The sequence below is a fragment of the Calidris pugnax genome, unplaced genomic scaffold (assembly GCF_001431845.1).
Source record: "Calidris pugnax isolate Ruff unplaced genomic scaffold, ASM143184v1 scaffold20, whole genome shotgun sequence".
Taxonomy (NCBI): Eukaryota; Metazoa; Chordata; class Aves; order Charadriiformes; family Scolopacidae; genus Calidris; species Calidris pugnax.
The window spans coordinates 15,366,970-15,384,640 of NW_015094510.1; the positions used below are offsets into that span (position 1 = coordinate 15,366,970).

The 17,671-nt window shown below is 44.7% G+C and overlaps 1 protein-coding gene and 1 long non-coding RNA gene across 2 annotated transcripts in view; one reads left to right on the top strand and one right to left on the bottom strand.

Annotated features, from left to right (window-relative positions):
- The window catches only part of ITM2B (integral membrane protein 2B), a 30,894-nt gene extending 23,592 nt beyond the window's left edge, over positions 1–7,302 (top strand). The window contains exons 5-7 of the mRNA XM_014965982.1: positions 480–590; positions 5,104–5,254; positions 6,570–7,302. Of these exons, the coding sequence (XP_014821468.1) occupies positions 480–590; positions 5,104–5,254; positions 6,570–6,658 (351 nt within the window). The 3' untranslated portion in view covers positions 6,659–7,302. The remainder of the gene's footprint in view (positions 1–479; positions 591–5,103; positions 5,255–6,569) is intronic.
- Positions 7,303–13,604: 6,302 nt separating this feature from the next.
- LOC106902407 lies at positions 13,605–17,433 on the bottom strand. Its single transcript, XR_001414491.1, has 3 exons — positions 17,319–17,433; positions 15,710–17,164; positions 13,605–14,257 (listed from the first exon to the last, which is right to left on the bottom strand). It is a non-coding gene; the product is annotated as an uncharacterized LOC106902407 (long non-coding RNA).
- Positions 17,434–17,671: the final 238 nt, after the last annotated feature.

Below are 17,671 nucleotides of genomic sequence, written 5' to 3' on the forward strand. Positions count from 1 at the left end.
AGTCAGTAGTATTTTTGAAAATAAAAGGATTTTTGTTGCATTATCTGTAATAGTGTTCTTTTTCCTTCTATATTTTGTTCTTACCAGCAGGATTTCCCCTTTACACTATAACAAAATATAAAAGCCTGAAGATTAGAGCAAGGGTTTTGCCCTGTTGTTTCAAAATGCAGGCACCAGGAATAAATGAATACTGTACTTGATTCCCTAACAGCTCAGGGACACCTTTGTCATTGCATTATTGTAGTGCATTTGAGCTACTTACCGCCTGCTGCCTCGCACAGATTCCTGTCACAGATTTAAACTCTGATCAAGACTGCCTTTTATTTCTGCATTTACCTACCCTCAAACTGGACTTTGGACAGACTTCACAGTGAACAAAATTGGAAGAACAACGCGAGGCAATAGCAGTTTAGCAAAGCCTGCATGTGAATTTTCCCGTGTTCTCGTTAATTTGATTAAAATAAATATTTTCTCAACAGAGACTCACTGCCTACCTTGACCTTAGCCTGGATAAGTGCTATGTCATCCCTCTGAACACTTCAGTTGTTATGCCGCCAAAAAATTTCCTGGAGCTGCTCATCAACATCAAGGTAGGGTTAAATCGTATGTAATTTGTTCTTAAGACAGGGGGAAAATGAGAATTTCTTTCCTTTTTTTTTTTTTTTTCTGGAAAGCTGACATTCTGATAAGGTGCATGTGTTCGCAAGTTAGCTGATCCCTGCAGATCTTTGCAAAGAAAGAAAAAAAAATCTAAAACCTTCTTAGTTACTTAACTACAATCATAAAGGAATTATTAATTCAGAGGAAGACAAACAAACCTGATTTCGTTCTTCGATGCTACAGATCTGATGACAAAACTGTGTAGATGTGGTGTATCCAGACTCTTTGATAGTAGTCTGTGTGTTTTTTAATTGATAATCCATTACGATTACGTTCTGTAAGGCATGTGTCTGCTGGACGAAGCCTGGTTAGCGCAGAGGCTTAAAGCAGATGTACTGGGAAATCCTTTAAACATGTGCATTGTTTAAATAGGGTTGGCTCCGACTTTGAGCTGATGCACAGTGGCTTGAGGGTGATGCTCGTGAGGGCTGTCGGATCCACGGTGCGCGCTCAGGGAAGGGAGATGTGGCACTGGGTGTGATGGACCAGCACTGGGTCCGAGTTCACGAGGGTTCCGGCAGCCTTGAGATGGATGTTCCTGTTTGCAGGGAGGTTTTATAGGAGTGAGCAAGATTTGGATTGTATGAGAGGTGGGGGGGGACTCTTTATCAGGGAATGTAGTGATAGGATGAGGGGTAAAGGTTTTAAGCTGAAAGAGGGGAGATTTAGATTAGATATTAGGAAGAAATTCTTTACTGTGAGGGTGGTAAGGCACTGGAACAGGTTGCCCAGAGAAGCTGTGGATGCCCCATCCCTGGAAGTGTTCAAGAACAGGCTGGATGGGGCTTTGAGCAACCTGCTCTAGTGGGAGGTGTCCCTGCCCATGGCAGGGGGGTTGGAAGCAGATAATCTTTAAGGTCCCTTCCCACCCAAAACATTCTACGATTAGCAGAGCCCATTTAAGCAAGGGGGGTTTTTGTATAGCCACATTCCTGGTTCTGCGAGCACCAGACCTTCAGAACAAGATTCATGGTCCTTAAAAACAAGGACTGTGGAAAGGACTGAGATATCACAATCGCTGAACAACTGAACATGAGTTTTCAGTATAATGTTGTGGGAGCTCCTCATGGCTTCCCAGCAGGGTTTGTTAATTGGCCACTGCTGCCTGCCCTGTGGTGCTGGCACTGGGTGGCTTGTCACCACCACAGGGACAGACTGTTCTGTTAGTAGTAGTAACTGGGTGAAACAAAATTGCCTGTGAAATTGAGGAGGCCAAAGTAGATGATCTAATGGGGTCTCTTACTAATTTAATATGAACCATCTTTATCTTTTTCTTTAACTCTTACATCTGTACACTTTTAATGCAGATTTAAATAGCATTAACCTTCTTTCTCAGCCTTCTGGTTTCTTTACAGAAGAGCCGAACACTTTGGGCAGGGAAGAGAGCTGATAAGCAAACTTGTCTAAGATTTAGGAAGAGTGTTTTAAATTTTATTTTACTGGGTTTTTGTAACTTTAGAATTGTTAATATCATCCTTCCGTTTGCATCTTTTCAAAGAAGGCTTTGGAATTAGGACTCCAGGAACCATTTTAGCCATTTCCAAGTGGTTCATGTGTATAAATAAATTTCTTGTGAAAAATGACTTCACAAGTAAGTTCTCTGCTGCTTTTTTGCTGCCTATTTTGAGACCGGCTATTTAACCACGCTTCCATTTCCTGAACATAAGGATGAGGTGGTGTCTGTAAAACTCAGTGACCCCCATGTTTTTTTACTTTCTGTGTCCTGTTTTGTTTCCATTTTTAGTTCACACAAATCGCGCTATTAATATCTGTTAATTTCCTAGTCTGTCATTAGCACTAAATCAAATATGCTTGGTTGACAAGTGAGAGGATAACCAGGCATCACGCATTTAATTGAAAATCTGTGCAAAAGCAAAGTGGTTTGATCATTGTCCCCAACTGTGAGTGCCCTAATTTTGTGAGGCACCTGTTTAATTCTCATTGTATTAACGAAAAGCTGTGGGCCTTTGATGTCTCAGGAAATCAGGCTAAACGTTTTGTAGCTGAAATTTGGGCAACTATTCTGTGGATGCACAAAGTGAGAGAATTGCTGTTTGCTGTCCTGCAGTCACACTGGTTGCACAAGGAAAAAAAATGTATGAAATTGAAACGCACTTTTCATTAAAATGAGCTCTGAATACACACTGAGGGCATTTTATGAAAACAGAGGTGCTCTGGGCTGTTTCGTTTTTTAAAAAACCACATAATTTTAGCCTAAAGAACCACATTTCTACATATTGATACAGTTTGCTTAAATATGCAGACAGTGAAAGGCTTTCTTTCCTTGGAAAACAAGGCTGAAACCCAGGGATATTTGTTCATCCACCTCCTTCCCGTTGTTGAGCCAGTTTTAACCATACGAGGTGCAGAGGGCGTCTCAAAGATGGTGGTGACATTTGTGGCTGTGCTGGGTCCCAGTGCTTACGGGTAATTGCTCCTGCAGCAGCTGAGCAGAGGAGATTCCTGTGCTGAGCCCCCTCCCTCCTCCTGCACCCCCCCGGAGGGCTGAGAAGGCCAGATTGGAGGGGGGAACTGGGAGGTCCTGCGGCTTGGAGGACATGGGCCCAGGAGTGTCCTCACAGGGTGTCCCAAGTCCTCGACATTGCTGTCCCCCATGCTGGGGCCCTGCTCTGCTGCTTTGCTTTGGGGCTCTCTCCTGAAATTTGAGAGACCAGGGGTTAAGATACAGTAATTCACTGTGATGTAATTACCAAATAATGAGTGGGATAATTTGGGAGTGTGAAGTCTTCCAAGCTCTTATTTAAAGGAAAAAAAAATAAAAATGCTGTTGTTTTCCTCATAGCATGGGCTGAAGAAAATTTTCATAATTTAAAGTGAATTTCATAGAATCATAGAATGGTTAGGGTTGGAAGGGACCTCAAAGATCATCTAGTTCCAACCCCCCTGCCATGGGCAGGGACACCTCCCACCAGAGCAGGTTGCTCAAAGCCCCATCCAGCCTGGCCTTGAACACCTCCAGGGATGGGGCATCCACAGCTTCCCTGGGCAACCTGTTCCAGTGTCTCACCACCCTCACAGGAAAGAATTTCTTCCTAATATCTAATCTAAATCTCCCCTCTTTCAGTTTAAAACCATTACCCCTCGTCCTATCGCTACACTCCCTGATGAAGAGTCCCTCCCCATCTCTCTTGTAGGCCACCTTCAGGTACTGGAAGGCTGCTATGAGGTCTCCCTGGAGCCTTCTCTTGTCCAGGCTGAACAACCCCCACTCTATTCTCAACTGAATTTAATACAGTCTTTTCTTTCTTTACGAAAAGAATAGCATTTCATCAGCTTCTTCTCAACATATTGCCTGGACTCAAAAGACAGTCTTGTTTTGTAATGGAAATTTCAGGTTGTTTATTGTCAATAAAACATACAGTGATCTTTCACCACAGAAGCTGAATTTGTTTCCATAATAAGCGATGATTTTATTTTTAGAAAGCAAGCGGCACCTTCTCTACTGCCATAAATAAGAATCACACTAAGAGGATTTCTTAAACCAAGTAATATTTCAGAAAAGCTGATGATGATTTACCAGTGGCGGTGATAGGAAACGGGCTGGTGGCTGAGTGTGTGCATCTTCAGGGGGGCACAGCGAGGTGTGCACAGAGCCCAATTCCTCCCGCACTCCAGCTGTGGCAAAACAGCACCAAAGGCACAAGAGGCGGCTTGGGAAGCCTTGGCCTCTTGTCCCGGCTCTTCCTTTTTTCGGTGTATTGCCTTAAAACACCCGATAAACCGCCATGGCTTCCTGATACCTTTCCCTTTTAACAATTGTGGGAGTCGCCATAATAAGTTAACGGGGCCAGACAGTCTCCTAATGACTATAATTGTTCTGTATTTCCCTAGTGCAGCGCAGTTAGAGCAAAATCCTGTATTTATGATATAAATTATATGAGTACTTTGAAAGGATTCAAAGAAGGTGCAGCCCAGCCCCGTTAAAGAAACGCAGCGCAAAGTGTTTCTTGTGTACTTAGAATCATAGAATCATAGAAGGGTTAGGGTTGGAAGGGCCCTCAAAGACCATCGAGTTCCAACCCCCCTGCCCTGGGCAGGGACACCTCCCACTAGAGCAGGTTGCTCAAGGCCCCATCCAGCCTGGCCTTGAACACCTCCAGGGATGGGGCATCCACAACTTCTCTGGGCAACCTGTTCCAGTGTCTCACCACCCTCATAGTAAAAAAATTCTTCCTGATATCTAATCTGAATCTTTTTTCTTCCAATTTAAAACCATTTCCCCTTGTCCTATCATTACCTTTCCTGGCAAAGAGTCCCTCCCCAGCTCTCCTATAGGCACCTTCAGATATTGAAAGGCCGCTATAAGGTCTCCCCAGAGCCTTCTCTTCTCCAGGCTGAACAACCCCAGCTCCCTCAGCCCGTTCACTTAGGCCACGAAGAGGTGGCTTTTGACAGAGCTGTTGTATTTTTTTTCTTCACCAGGCTGGAACCTATCTGCCTCAGTCCTATTTGATTCACGAACAGATGATTGTTACTGACCGCATTGAAAATGTGGATCAGCTGGGGTTCTTTATTTACCGCCTCTGCCGTGGCAAGGAAACCTACAAACTGCAGCGCAAAGAAGCCATGAAAGGTAAACCTTCCTCCAGGTGCACTGGCAGGAAGTTCAGTGCTGCCTGAGTGCAATAAACGGGCTGGGTTGTGTTGGAAGGTGGGACTCTCATTAAAGCAAGGCTTGCTTATTGCCCTAACGGGCTCTGTGGGCTTAAGCACGGCTGATATTTTCTGTGGAGGGATGGAAATGAAGTTATTTTATTGTGAAAAAGTGCTCAAGCCCCCAGTGAGCTCGGAGCTGCAAAAAAGGTGTGTGTGTGTGTGCATGGGTGTGTTTTCTGGGGTTCAAGCCTTCGTTCATGCTTTTCTTTAATCTTGTTTATTGACACACACACCCCCTCCCAAACCAAAAAACCCTCCTTTAATACATGAGAAGCCATAACTTTGCACTCCCAAGTACAGAATTGCAGGTTCTTCTTGTCATTAAAGCCATTTATAAATTAGTCCACACCTTCCTATTTGCATCAGGGAAACAGGAGTGAGAGTTGTCTTCGCAGGAGAACCGTAGTGCTCGGTACTCCTTCATGGAAAATGTTAGAAAAACATCATTTGGAAGAGTCTTGACAAGCTATTAAACGCTGCCTTAAATTTTTCCCTCAGATTTTACTCAGGGGGGCTTATTTTTCTTTTTTTTTTTTTATTTTTAAAAAACTGTATGTGATGTGCAAGTGCACACTGAAGCAGTTGAATCGCCTTAGTCGTATTGTTGGACTGCTTGGGAAAACAAAGAAAGTAAATACATTTTATAAAAATAATTTAGAACAGTGTTAAAAGATGAAAAGGTTTTAATAGCAAAATCCAATTCAAAATACAGTACGATGAACCTGTGGTAATAAATGATGAGTACAGGTTGGCAGCGAGCATTAGTTCGGCCTAAATGTGGTTAAATTCTGTCTTTCTCCGATTCCCAGATGTTGTTGTTTAAATACAACTCTTTGAATCCACTCTTTTTTTTTGGCCTATAGCAGTTTATTCCTTTGCTGTTCCCTCTCTTCTGTCCCCACAAGTGTTTTTCCAGATGCACAGAGAGGGAGATTGGGAACTGACAAGGGTTAGAAGGAGCCAGGGGAGGGTTTGGGGCAGGTTGGGTTTAACTAAACCAACCCTGAGATTTGGGCTGACCCCACCTTCAGGATCATCACCTGCTGATGGATTTTCTCTGTATGAATGTGTGCCTACCTCTGTTTCCTCTCTGAGAGGGGGACTTGGGGACACGTAGTTCTGATTTCTGGTGACATCTGCTTATAGTAAATGTAAAACCCTTACGTTACGTCTCTGATGTACCTCATCCCCTCTTGTGTTTACTCCCTGTTGCTCTTTGCTCAAACAAACAGGAATTCAGAAGCGTGAAGCCGCCAACTGCCGAAAGATCCGACACTTTGAGAACAGGTTTGCTATGGAAACACTCATCTGTGAGCAGTAACGAGGAATATCGCTGTTCCAGGAGACTTACAGACTACAGTATGACCCCACCCTTTGTATTGTGTGCAGTGATTATTTTAAAAACAAAAATAAATCTTCTTTTCTGTAAGTAGTGGACAGGGCTTTATTGCTGAACACCTCCCATACTTTTCATCTCATGATACATGTAAAATCAGTACGTTTTAGTTTTTTTTCCTTATTTTCAGGTGCGGTGTTCTTCTTATATTTGAATAGCAATTGTATAAAGACTTAGTTGCTAGTGCATTTCATGTGATGAATCTTGAATACAAAGAAGAGAAAAGTCTTTGAAATATCCACCAGTTTTTAATTAAGTAAAAAAGAATTATTAATGTACAAATGGACTGCAAGAGCTACTTCTAACTGTAATATTATCTGCTATATAGTTCGTTACAGCATATAGACAAAGCTGTATTTGACTCTTCCCTAACAAAGTGCAATTTGTTTTGTTTTTAAAATATTGTCATATTTACCTTTTTTGATTGATTTCTGACTCAATGTTTTAAAATGGCAAGTGTTTGCTGTAACAATCTTTTAGAAAATTAAGAAGTAACTTATGTTACTAACTTGTATATAATCCATGTATGTGCAATGGAAAATAAATCTTATAAACCTGTTTGTCTAAAAGTCTTGTGTTTTCTTTTGCCATTACTGGGGTTTTCTTTTACAGGTAGAGTTAAAATTAATGCTTTTTTAGCTGCAGGGCTATTTTTCAAAGCAAGAATATGAAACAGAATAGGTGATGGTTGAGAAATGAAATATGAACTACCTGAAAAGGAGGGTGTAGAGAGGTGGGGGTCGGTCTCTTCTCCCAAGTCACAGGAGATAGGACAAGAGGAAATGGCCTCAAGTTGTGCCAGGGGAGGTTTAGATTGGATATTAGGGAAAAATTTCTTCACTGAAAGGGTTATCAAACACTGGAACGGGCTGCCCAGGGAGGTGGTTGAGGCACCATTCCTGGAGGTATTTAAAGGATGGGTGGACATAGTGCTCAGGGACATTGTTTAGTGATGGGTTTTGTCAGTGTTAGGTTGATGGTCGGATTCCATGATCTGAAAGGTCCCTTCCAACCTACACAATTCTATGATTTGATACATCAGATGTATCATTGTACCTTGCTGTTCTGAAGCTGGTTGCAAGAACAACTATGGGAGAGAAAACAAAAACACTCAAAAACAAGGCTGGAAAATGTACCCCCAGATCCACTTCTAAACTTCCATCATATGGGGCTTGACTTGTCTTTCTGACCAAATTTGATTTATCAGGAAAGTAGGAATGCTTGATAGAACATTTGCATATTTGTTTGCAAAAAACCAACCCCCAATAACAGTTTCAACCCATTTTTAAATAATATGCACCACAGGTGTCCAAATCTTCTGGCGAGTAGGACTCGGGAGGTGATCGTCCCCCTGTACTCGGCACTGGTGAGGAGTACTGTGTCCAGTTTTGGGCCCCTTCCCACAAAAAAAGACATTGAGGTGCTGCAGTGGGTCCAGAGAAGGGCAACGAAGCTGGTGAGGGGTCTGGAGAGTAAGTCTTATGAGGAGAGGCTGAGGGAGCTGGGGTTGTTCAGCCTGGAGAAGAGGAGGCTGAGGGGAGACCTTCTCGCTCTCTACAACTACCTGAAAGGAGGCTGTAGAGAGGTGGGGGTTGGTCTCTTCTCTCAAGTCACAGGTGATAGGGCAAGGGGAAATGGCTTCAAGTTGCACCAGGGGAGGTTCAGGCTGGATGTCAGGAAAATTTTTTACAGTGAAAGGTTTATTAAGCATTGGAACAGGCTGCCCAGGGAAGTGGTAGAGGCACCATCCCTGGAGGTGTTCAAAAGACGGGTTGACATAGTGCTCAGTGACATGGTTTAGTGATGGGTTTTATCAGAGTTAGGTTGATGGTTGGACTAGATGATCTTAAATGTCCATTCCAACCTAGAAAATGCTATGATTTTTTCTTAGGTTAATTCAGTCAAGAAGCCTTCACCTAATCTTATTTTTCATCTTTAAAGGATCTTCTCTTAATATAGTAGGAGGATGCTTTACTGGTTTTGGAGCTATTATACAATTGTAAACATGCGATCATCCAGTTTCCTCCTATTGTGAATGTTTGGATCAAGATAAAATAATTTGTTTTAAAGGAAGTTTCTTAAATACACAATAGTCTTTTTTTTTCCTTCATCTGCATTTGGTTTAATTTACAGTTTAGTGTGGGTCCATTATATAGATAATGAAAAGTATAACTGTTACTTTCTGAAAGCTGGGCTTTTTTAATCCATTCTTGACGGTGCCTGGCAGCCACCAACATCAAATAAAGCCTCAGGCAGATGTAGGTGAGATGCTCACGCATCAATTCTCTGTCCATAGCTTGGTACAGATGTAAGCAAGCTGGGAAACCCGCTGGGAAAACTCCAGCTCCAGACATTCAGGCTGTTGCAATTGTCTGCCTGCAAATAAAGGTCACATATACGCCGGGACGGGGTTAGGAGGGTGTTCTTTGGAGCCCTGTGTGACGCAAGAATCACCCTGAAGTACTTTTAAGCCTATTTCCTACCTTTGCATGAGCGTAATGTTCCTATTTTCTGTAAGCTAAACCTGAAATTTGCTATTTTTTAAGTAAGCCTCGCATGGTCTTTAACTTGTTTTCAAAATCCAGTAAGAAACTTTGTTGTCTGTGGTGTGTCCTCTAAGGGAGACACCAGCAAAGGAGGCTGTGAAGGGGTGGTGGAGGCAGGGAGAAACAGATCTGCTCTTACAGACAGGAGGTTTATGTGACCAGGCTGCGTGTCTGTGCCCCTAATAGCTTTTTGAGCCTGTTGGATGGTGGAGGGAAGCTTCTTCACTGTGAGGGTGGTGGAGCACTGGAACAGGTTGCCCAGGGAGGTGGTTGAGGCCCCTTCCCTGGAGATATTCAAGGAGAGGCTCGATGAGGCCCTGGGCAACCTGGTCTAGTTGGGGGTGTCCCTGCTGACTGCGGGGGGGTCGGACTAGATGACCTTTGGAGGTCCCTTCCGGCCTGGACAATGCTATGATTCTATGATTCTTTCTATCAGTAGTGTGAAAATAAGTGTGGGGAAGGAGGGAGAAACTGGCAGGCTCTGAGGGAAAGCTCCCAGCGTGTGCTTACCTCTTATTAAAGGCCAGGCAGTTTGTACGAGAAGACCTGAAACACCCCAAGTGCAGGAGAAGCTCCTTTTGGAACTTCTGCCTTCTCAGACAAAGTTGATGAAGCACGGGACACAAATCCATGGAAAAAACCCAAGCCCTACGAGCTGATTGGTATTTTTCCTTTTCTATTTTTTAAATCATAATAATAAAAAAAAAGAGTATAATAAACAAACTGTGCTGGATTGAAGAAAACCACATTTCTAGCCCAATGGATTCCAGAAAAGGGTTAGTACAAAAATGACCTCATTAGACAATTATCTTTGCAAGTATTTTAAAACTCCTCGTAGGAAAGAAAACGAATCCTAATGCTGAGACACACTTTGTCACTGAAGAAGCAAAATCAGAAGTGCGACCATCCTGTGCCACCGTGTTTATTTGGTGGGAGGGGGCTGTGTCGCTCTCTCCTGGGTCCCAAACAGCCTCTGACCTTCAGTAGATCTTTGCCTGTGTTAAGGCTGTTGTCACCAGTACGATCTGGGCTTCCAAAGGGTAATACAAGCTCCAAGTCTTCCCTCCTTCCCTTATTAAAGTCTTACGGCTTTAGTATAAAGAGCCACGGGGCAAGTTTTTGCATCAAGAAAATGCTGAAGGCCTGCAAGTCAGAAAATGACAGAATCACAGAATCTTCTAGGTTGGAAGGGACCTTAAAGATCATCTTGTCCAACCGTCAACCTAATTTTGACAAAAATAAACACCCACACAACACACAAGAAGCATCACCATCACTAAACCAGACCTCCCAGCACTACATCAACCCGTCTTTTGAACACCTCCAGGGATGGTGCCTCAACCACCTCCCTGGGCAGCCCATTCCAATGTCTGATAACCCTTTCAGTGTAAACATTTTTCCTAATATCCAACCTGAACCTCCCCTGGCACAACTTGAGGCCATTTCCTCTTGTCCTGTCGCCTGTGACTTGGGAGAAGAGACTGACCTCCACCTCTCTACACCCTCCTTTCAGGTAGTTGGAGAGGGCAATAAGGTCTCCCCTCAGCCTCCTCTTCTCCAGGCTGAACAACCCCAGCTCCCTCAGCCTCTCCTCATAAGACTTGTGCTCCAGACCCCTCACCAGCTTCATTACCCTTCTCTGGACCCGCTCCAGCACCTCAATGTCTTATTTTGTGGTAAGGGGCCCAAAACTGGACACAGTACTCCAGGTTGGGCCTCACCAGAACCGAGTACAGAGGGACAATCACCTCCTGAGTCCTACTCGCCACGCTGTTCGTGATACAGGCCAGGATACCATTGGCCTTCTTGGCCACCTGGGCACACTGCTGGCTCATGTTCAGCCGACAGTCGACCAACACCCCCAGGTCCTTTTCTGCCGGGCAGCTCCAGCCACTCTGCCCCCAGCCTGTAGCACTGCCTGGGGTTGGTGTGACCCAAGTGCAGGACCCGGCACTTGGCCTTGTTGAACCTCATCCCGTTGGTCTCGGCCCATCGATCCAGCCTGTCCAGATCCCTCTGCAAAGCCTCTCTACCCTCCAGCAGGTCGACACTGCCACCCAGCTTGGTGTCATCTGCGAACTCACTGAGGGTGCACTCGATCCCCTCATCCAGATCATTGATAAAGATGTTAAAGAGAACTGGCCCCAGTACCGAGCCCTGATGCAAAACATGCAAGGGTTTGGTTTTATCCAGTGCCATGAGAAGCTGCAGGGTTACCCAAAGCGAGGCCCACAGACGCATTGCGCTTGAGGAGACAAAAAGGCAGGGGCTGGATCCATGTGTTTGAAGAAGTTTGTTTCCAGCTGAATCAGTGTTGTGGAAGCCAAGAGAGGTTTGTTCATCAAAGCCATCAACTGAGAGTAGGATTGTCCTCTGGAAAGGTGGGACACACTTGTGCCGGTGTGAGTCGGGTGGGAGGATGGAAGCCTGACGCGGGAGCCTGTGGTTAAGAAATATTAGCAGAGCTGGGCTCTTACTGGCATTGTTTGTTCTAGATGTAGGAGGGTATTTTGCTGCTATGAGGGAAGGAGCATAGAAGAGCCTATAGCGCTGTTCTCACACTATGACTATTTTGCTGGAATACTACACATAAATCTTTTTACCTAATTAGGGTATTTCACTGCCTTGGTAAAGAATCTTGAGCGTGCTCTGAACAAAAAGATAAAAAACCAAGACTATGGATTGCTTTAGTTCAGAGAAAAGCCTTTATCCGTTCACTGTAGGCTATGGTTGCTAATTTTCAATTAGTTTTCAGGTTGTTGATTAAGAATCATAGAATCATAGAGGTTGGAAGAGACCCTTGGGATCATCGAGTCCAACCATCTACCCTACTCTACAAAGTCCTCCCCTACACCATGTCCCTTAGCACTGCATCTAAACATCCCTTAAACACATCCAGGGATGGTGACTCCACCACCTCCCTGGGCAGCCTGTTCCAATGCCCGACCACTCTTTCTGTGAAAAATTCCTTCCTAATGTTCAATCTAAACCTGCCCTGTTGGAGCTTGAAGCTGTTCCCTCTCGTTCTATTGTTAATTACCTGTGAGAAGAGACCAGCACCAACCTCTCTACAGTGTCCTTTCAAGTAGTTGTAGAGAGTGATGAGGTCTCCCCTCAGCCTCCTCTTCCTCATACTAAACAGCCCCAGCTCCTTCAGCCGCTCTTTATATGATTTGTCTTCTAATTTGATTCCTGAGAACTTCCAGTAGAGCGTATTCTGCTTCTTGTGGGCTTAGGCAATCTTGGAAGAGGAGGCCTGGGAAACTTCCTCACTGGGGAGAGGGCCAGCAGCAGGAGAGGGTGTTGCCCGTGCTGGAGCACGCTTTCTCAGGCAGAGAGAGGAAGCAGAACCCGGGGCTGAGCAGGACGGGAAGGGAGGGATCACAGGGGGGTCATTAATGCAGCCGGCTAATTGCGAGCAACGAGAGGGTTGTGGTCGGTTTGTTTGCCGGCCTTTATTTCATTACCAGCTGGCAGAACCAGACAGAATGAACTGCCCTGCACCCCCCAAGAGCAGAACGTGTCTGGGGTTAGCAGGGACGGTCCCTGTGTGACAAAGCACATGGTGTGATGCAGCTGTGGGTACAAAGGCATGTTTCACACCAGTGTCCAAAACACCTTCCACAAGCAAAGAAAGCTGTTGCCAGGAATGATTAGTACCTTGGTCCTCAACGCTAGCACAAATCTGTAAAATGGACTCGACCCTGACAGCCACTTCCAGAAAACTAGCAATGTATAAGGTCCTCATGAGTAGTTAGGAATTTTCTATAAATAAATACAAACTGAACAAAAAGAGAAAAAAGCGACACTAGAGTCTAAATACTTTGATCAGCACAAAACCTCTCTGAACTAATCTCAAAGGGAAAGAACTAGAAGTATCTGTTCAACAGCCCAGGTTGAGGTTTTGCGTGTAGATGTCGTGTACGTGCAGATGTTTCTCCATCCAGTAACAATATCCATAGTCTCCTTCAGCTCCCACCAGCAATCATAGAATCATAGAATCATTGAGGGTGGAAGAGACCCTTGGGATCATCGAGTCCAACCATCTACCCTACTCTACAAAGTCCTCCCCTACACCTGATCCCTCAGGACCCCATCTAAACATCCCTTAAACACATCCAGGGACGGTGACTCAACCACCTCCCTGGGCAGCCTATTCCAATGCCCGATCAATTTGGTCAAACACTTTATTGGTAGAGATTCCTGCCTAAAACTCATCACTCTGAGACTCCAGCAGTGCACTACGCAATGCTCCGAGAAGAGCAAGTCACAGATGTGTATAAACGTGGAATGAAAATAATTATTTTTATTAATAATGTGTATACATAGAGCGAGGCTTTGAACTGTTAGAGGAGGCAACATCTAACAAACATCTCTCAATGTAAAGAGAAAGGGGTTGAAGTTTGTCATGGTCCCTCTGGATTTTACATCACTGTAGAAATACTAACTTTTAGAAATGGGTTTTAGCCTTCATGTTTTGAACTGAGTCTTTACGTAGGATACAATGACACTAGGGGCCAGGCTCACCAACAAGCGGTACAAGCAGCCACCTTCACCCTATCACACCCATAAACCATTTCCAGCTTCAAAGGCAGAGCTGATGCCAGTGCAACAGCAAGACAGCGTTACTGGGGGTCGTCATGCTGGGGAGCAGAAAAGGACTGGTTCCTATCATGGCCTTAGTGTCCCTGAGGCACTCCTGGAGCAGGACTGTCACCTAAGTCCACCTGTTGCTCCACGTGTTCCAGAGAAGTCCTTCTTAACGCCTGGCGGCTGTAGGGCAGCAGCTGGAGAAGAGTCGGGGCAGGTCTGTCACCTCCTTGCTCCTGTTAGTGCTTGTGCTGGGGCTCTGAGGGACAGCTGAGCTCCAGGTGACACGGATGGCAGGGGGCTGGTGGCTGCTGCGTGGTGGGAGGAACGTCCATGCACAGAAAAGGCTGGCCAGGAGAGGTTATGCCCCCTCCCTGGTTAATTCTTCCTGTTGCAGGCAGGGAAATGGGGTGTGATTTGGGCAGACATTTTTATAATCCATGAATTTTAGAGTTTATGGGCTTTACTCAAGCAAAAATTCTGCCAATATTTAGTACATGGACTAATACCCAGAAGCTCCCAATTTAGTGGTTTTAGTACATACATTTCTGTCATGCTTCTCCAGAAGAAATGATTTTATTATAATTGTAACTTAAGTGGTAGAGTTCTGTGATGACGTAGAAATAAGCAGCTAGTCTTGGTAGACCATGAGGTGCACTTAAATCAAGTTTCCCCATCACAAATATTTAATTTTTATGAAAACTAAAAAAGTAGTAAGCTTCTATCGTATCTGAGCAGCAGAAGTCAAAATACAAAGGCTTGGTTTCATTTGCAAAGAAGGCATGACTTCTATTCCCAATGGCAATTACCATGAAACTATAGCAACAGTTTTAAGCGAAAAAATTAAGATAATAAAATTACTTAAGGTTGTTCAGCAGCTGGAAACAATGAGTCAGGGCTGCCTGACTGGGCAACATTTCACAGACTGCCATCTGGCTATGACCTACGCTTTAAAAGCTGTTGTAGCAAGATGTTTAGAATAGAAATATTGTCAGGTCAGATGAGAAATTATCATTAATACTGTATTTGACCCTGCAGTGTTTCCTTTTTTTCCTTTCTTTTCCCAGTAAGAGCTGCCTTTCTTCTTTCCTTTGCCATGTTATTCCAAAAGCCCAAAGGCTCCATTTAAAAGAAAACATTTGAAAATACAGGATTAAAACATTCAAATCAGTGTATCTAACAAGGTGGGGGGGAAATGTGCAGCAATTTACATATGGTTTTCATAGAATCGTCTAGGTTGGAAGGGACCTTAAAGATCATCTAGTCCAACCATCAACCTAATCTGACAAAAAAAAAAAAAAAAATAAGCAATAAAAAAAAATAAAAATCACTAAACCATATTCTTGAGGACCATGTCAACTCGTCTTTTGAACACCTCCAGGGATGGTGCCTCAACCACCTCCCTGGGCAGTCCATTCCAATGTCTGATAACCCTTTCCATGAAGAAATTTTTCCTAATATCCAGCCTGAACCTCCCCTGGCGTAACTTGAGGCCATTTCCCCTTGTCCTATCTCCTGTGACTTGGGAGACGAGACCGACTCCCACCTCTCTACACCCCTCCTTCAGGTAGTTGTAGAGACCGAGGTCTCCCCTCAGCCTCCTTTTCTCCAGACTGAACAACCCCAGCTCCCTCAGCCTCTCCTCATAAGACTTACTCTCCAGACCCCTCACCAGCTTCGTTGCCCTTCTCTGGACCTGCTCCAGCACCTCAATGTCTTTTCTGTGGTAAGGGGCCCAAAACTGGACACAGTACTCGAGTTTTTTACACATGCTTGTGCCTTTCTTTGGAAGTACAAACATACATGTTAAGTTTTCTTGCTGCAGTTTAGAGGTACTTACTACGTCTGAGGCTCTGGGATGGAGGATTCAAGGGTATTGTAGCTCAATTCATCTGCTGCCTCCTTTCTTCTCCCACCAGTTGGAACTTGAAGAATTGCGAGATCATATTTTGGTTGAACCTGCTTATAGCGGAAAGCCTTTAAGCGCCTTCTTTGGTGAAAAGGCACATAAAATTTTATTTGAAATTATAATTGCCACACCAGCAATTTTAGAAAATTAGTATTTACACTGAGGCTGGTTGTCAACTCTTTAAAAGGATATGGAGTTCCCTAAGCGCCAATGCACAGGGGGTTATGAGAGCAACACAAATTCTTTGCCTGTCATTTGGATGATCCAGGGCCTGGCTCTAAAAGCAGCTAAAGCAGCTGTGAGGGAAGCTACCCAGGAGGGTGTGTTTCCTTCTTGCTGACAGCTGGGAGGGTCTCCACTGGCTGTGACCGAGTTTTCTGAGACGCTTCACTCTCATTTTAAATTCTTCTGTGCTCCTGAAGTCAGCTGTGAGGAGAAGGCAATGGGCTCATCTGTGGTTTAGGGGTTTAGGTTACTTTTCCAAGCTGGTAGATCTGCCTAGTTGTCTGTGGTTCAACATGCAGTCCTAGACTCCAAACCTTCCCCAGCATCTGGTATAATCTGATTACAAGAAGTATTTCAAATATGCTTAGAAGCAGGGTAAAGTTACCAGCACAGTTTTACTAGAATCATAGTAAGGAATGTCTAAATCCTACTACAGTCTATTACTCAAACATTTCATTTGGAGTTTATGTACTTTTTGATTTGCCTCAGAAATCCCATTTGTTCCATATTCACTTTACTGCAATTGGTTTAATTCTAATTATGAACCAGAAAAATACTGTTCTCCTGTTTTTAAATACGTTAATTAATATAAAGGAAAAGCCTGAACAAATTATATTGTGAATCTTAAAAACACTAGTAAATTTTTATTGTATACCATAGCTGTACTCATGTTGTTTTTATTCTAAATCCAGAGCTTTGATAGCAATCTCACCAAAACTAGTTGCTTTACAGATGAATGATAAGTATGTGCATGCAATAAGAGTGCTTACAAGTATTTTTGCTTTTTTTTTCTAAAGGTTGTCACCATAAAAATCTGAAAATACATGTGCTTGTTGGCAGCAGTGATCTACCTTCTAAATGCGGATTGCAGGCAACAGAGTAGAGTTTTAAGTGCTGTGAATCAGGGCACTGGGGATCTGAATCGCATTGGCTTAAAATCCAGACTATGCCCCAAACCCGCAGGATTTCTTAGATTAAATGTGCAGTGTTAGAAGTAGTATTTTAGTCAGGACTCACACGAATGTCAGATTGAGAGACGGTCACGAAGGATTTGTATTTTCTGTCCTGCCCTACGCCTGATTAGTTATTTTCATAGACAGGTCTATGGTTCTTCCCATGTCATAGACAAGCCGTACTGACCGCCTGCAGCTTCTTCAGCACCTGAAAGAGTAGGAACAGCTCGGCTGTCGCCTCCGGAATGACTGAAGCCCCCCGCAGGCTCCCTGACACCGAGGCCGCAAAGCGCTTTTTGTGAGGCAGCGGCGCTGACCGCCTCGCCATGACGCCCTTCCTCCCTCCGCCACCTGCCACCTACGGCCGAGACAGCCGGACGCTGCTGCTCCTCCCCGCGCTGCCTCCTCAGCTTTAAGCTCCCTTCAGGTGTAAAAAAACGAGTCAGGGAGGGCGCGACACGCCGGGAGACAGCCCCGCCGGCGCCGCGGCCCCGCCGCCATCCCGCCATTACCTCAGGGAGCCGCGCCCCGCCCCGCTCCGCCCGCGAGCCACCGCCCTCGCGCCAGTTGCCGGGACGCACGCAGCGGAGCCGGCTCCTATTGGCTAGGGAGCGGAAAGGAGCGCGTTCATTGGCCGAGCCGGCTGGCGCGGGCAGCTTCTCCTTCCGGGTTTCCGAGGCGCGCCGAGCCGGTCTGTGTTTGGGGCGGAGGGGAG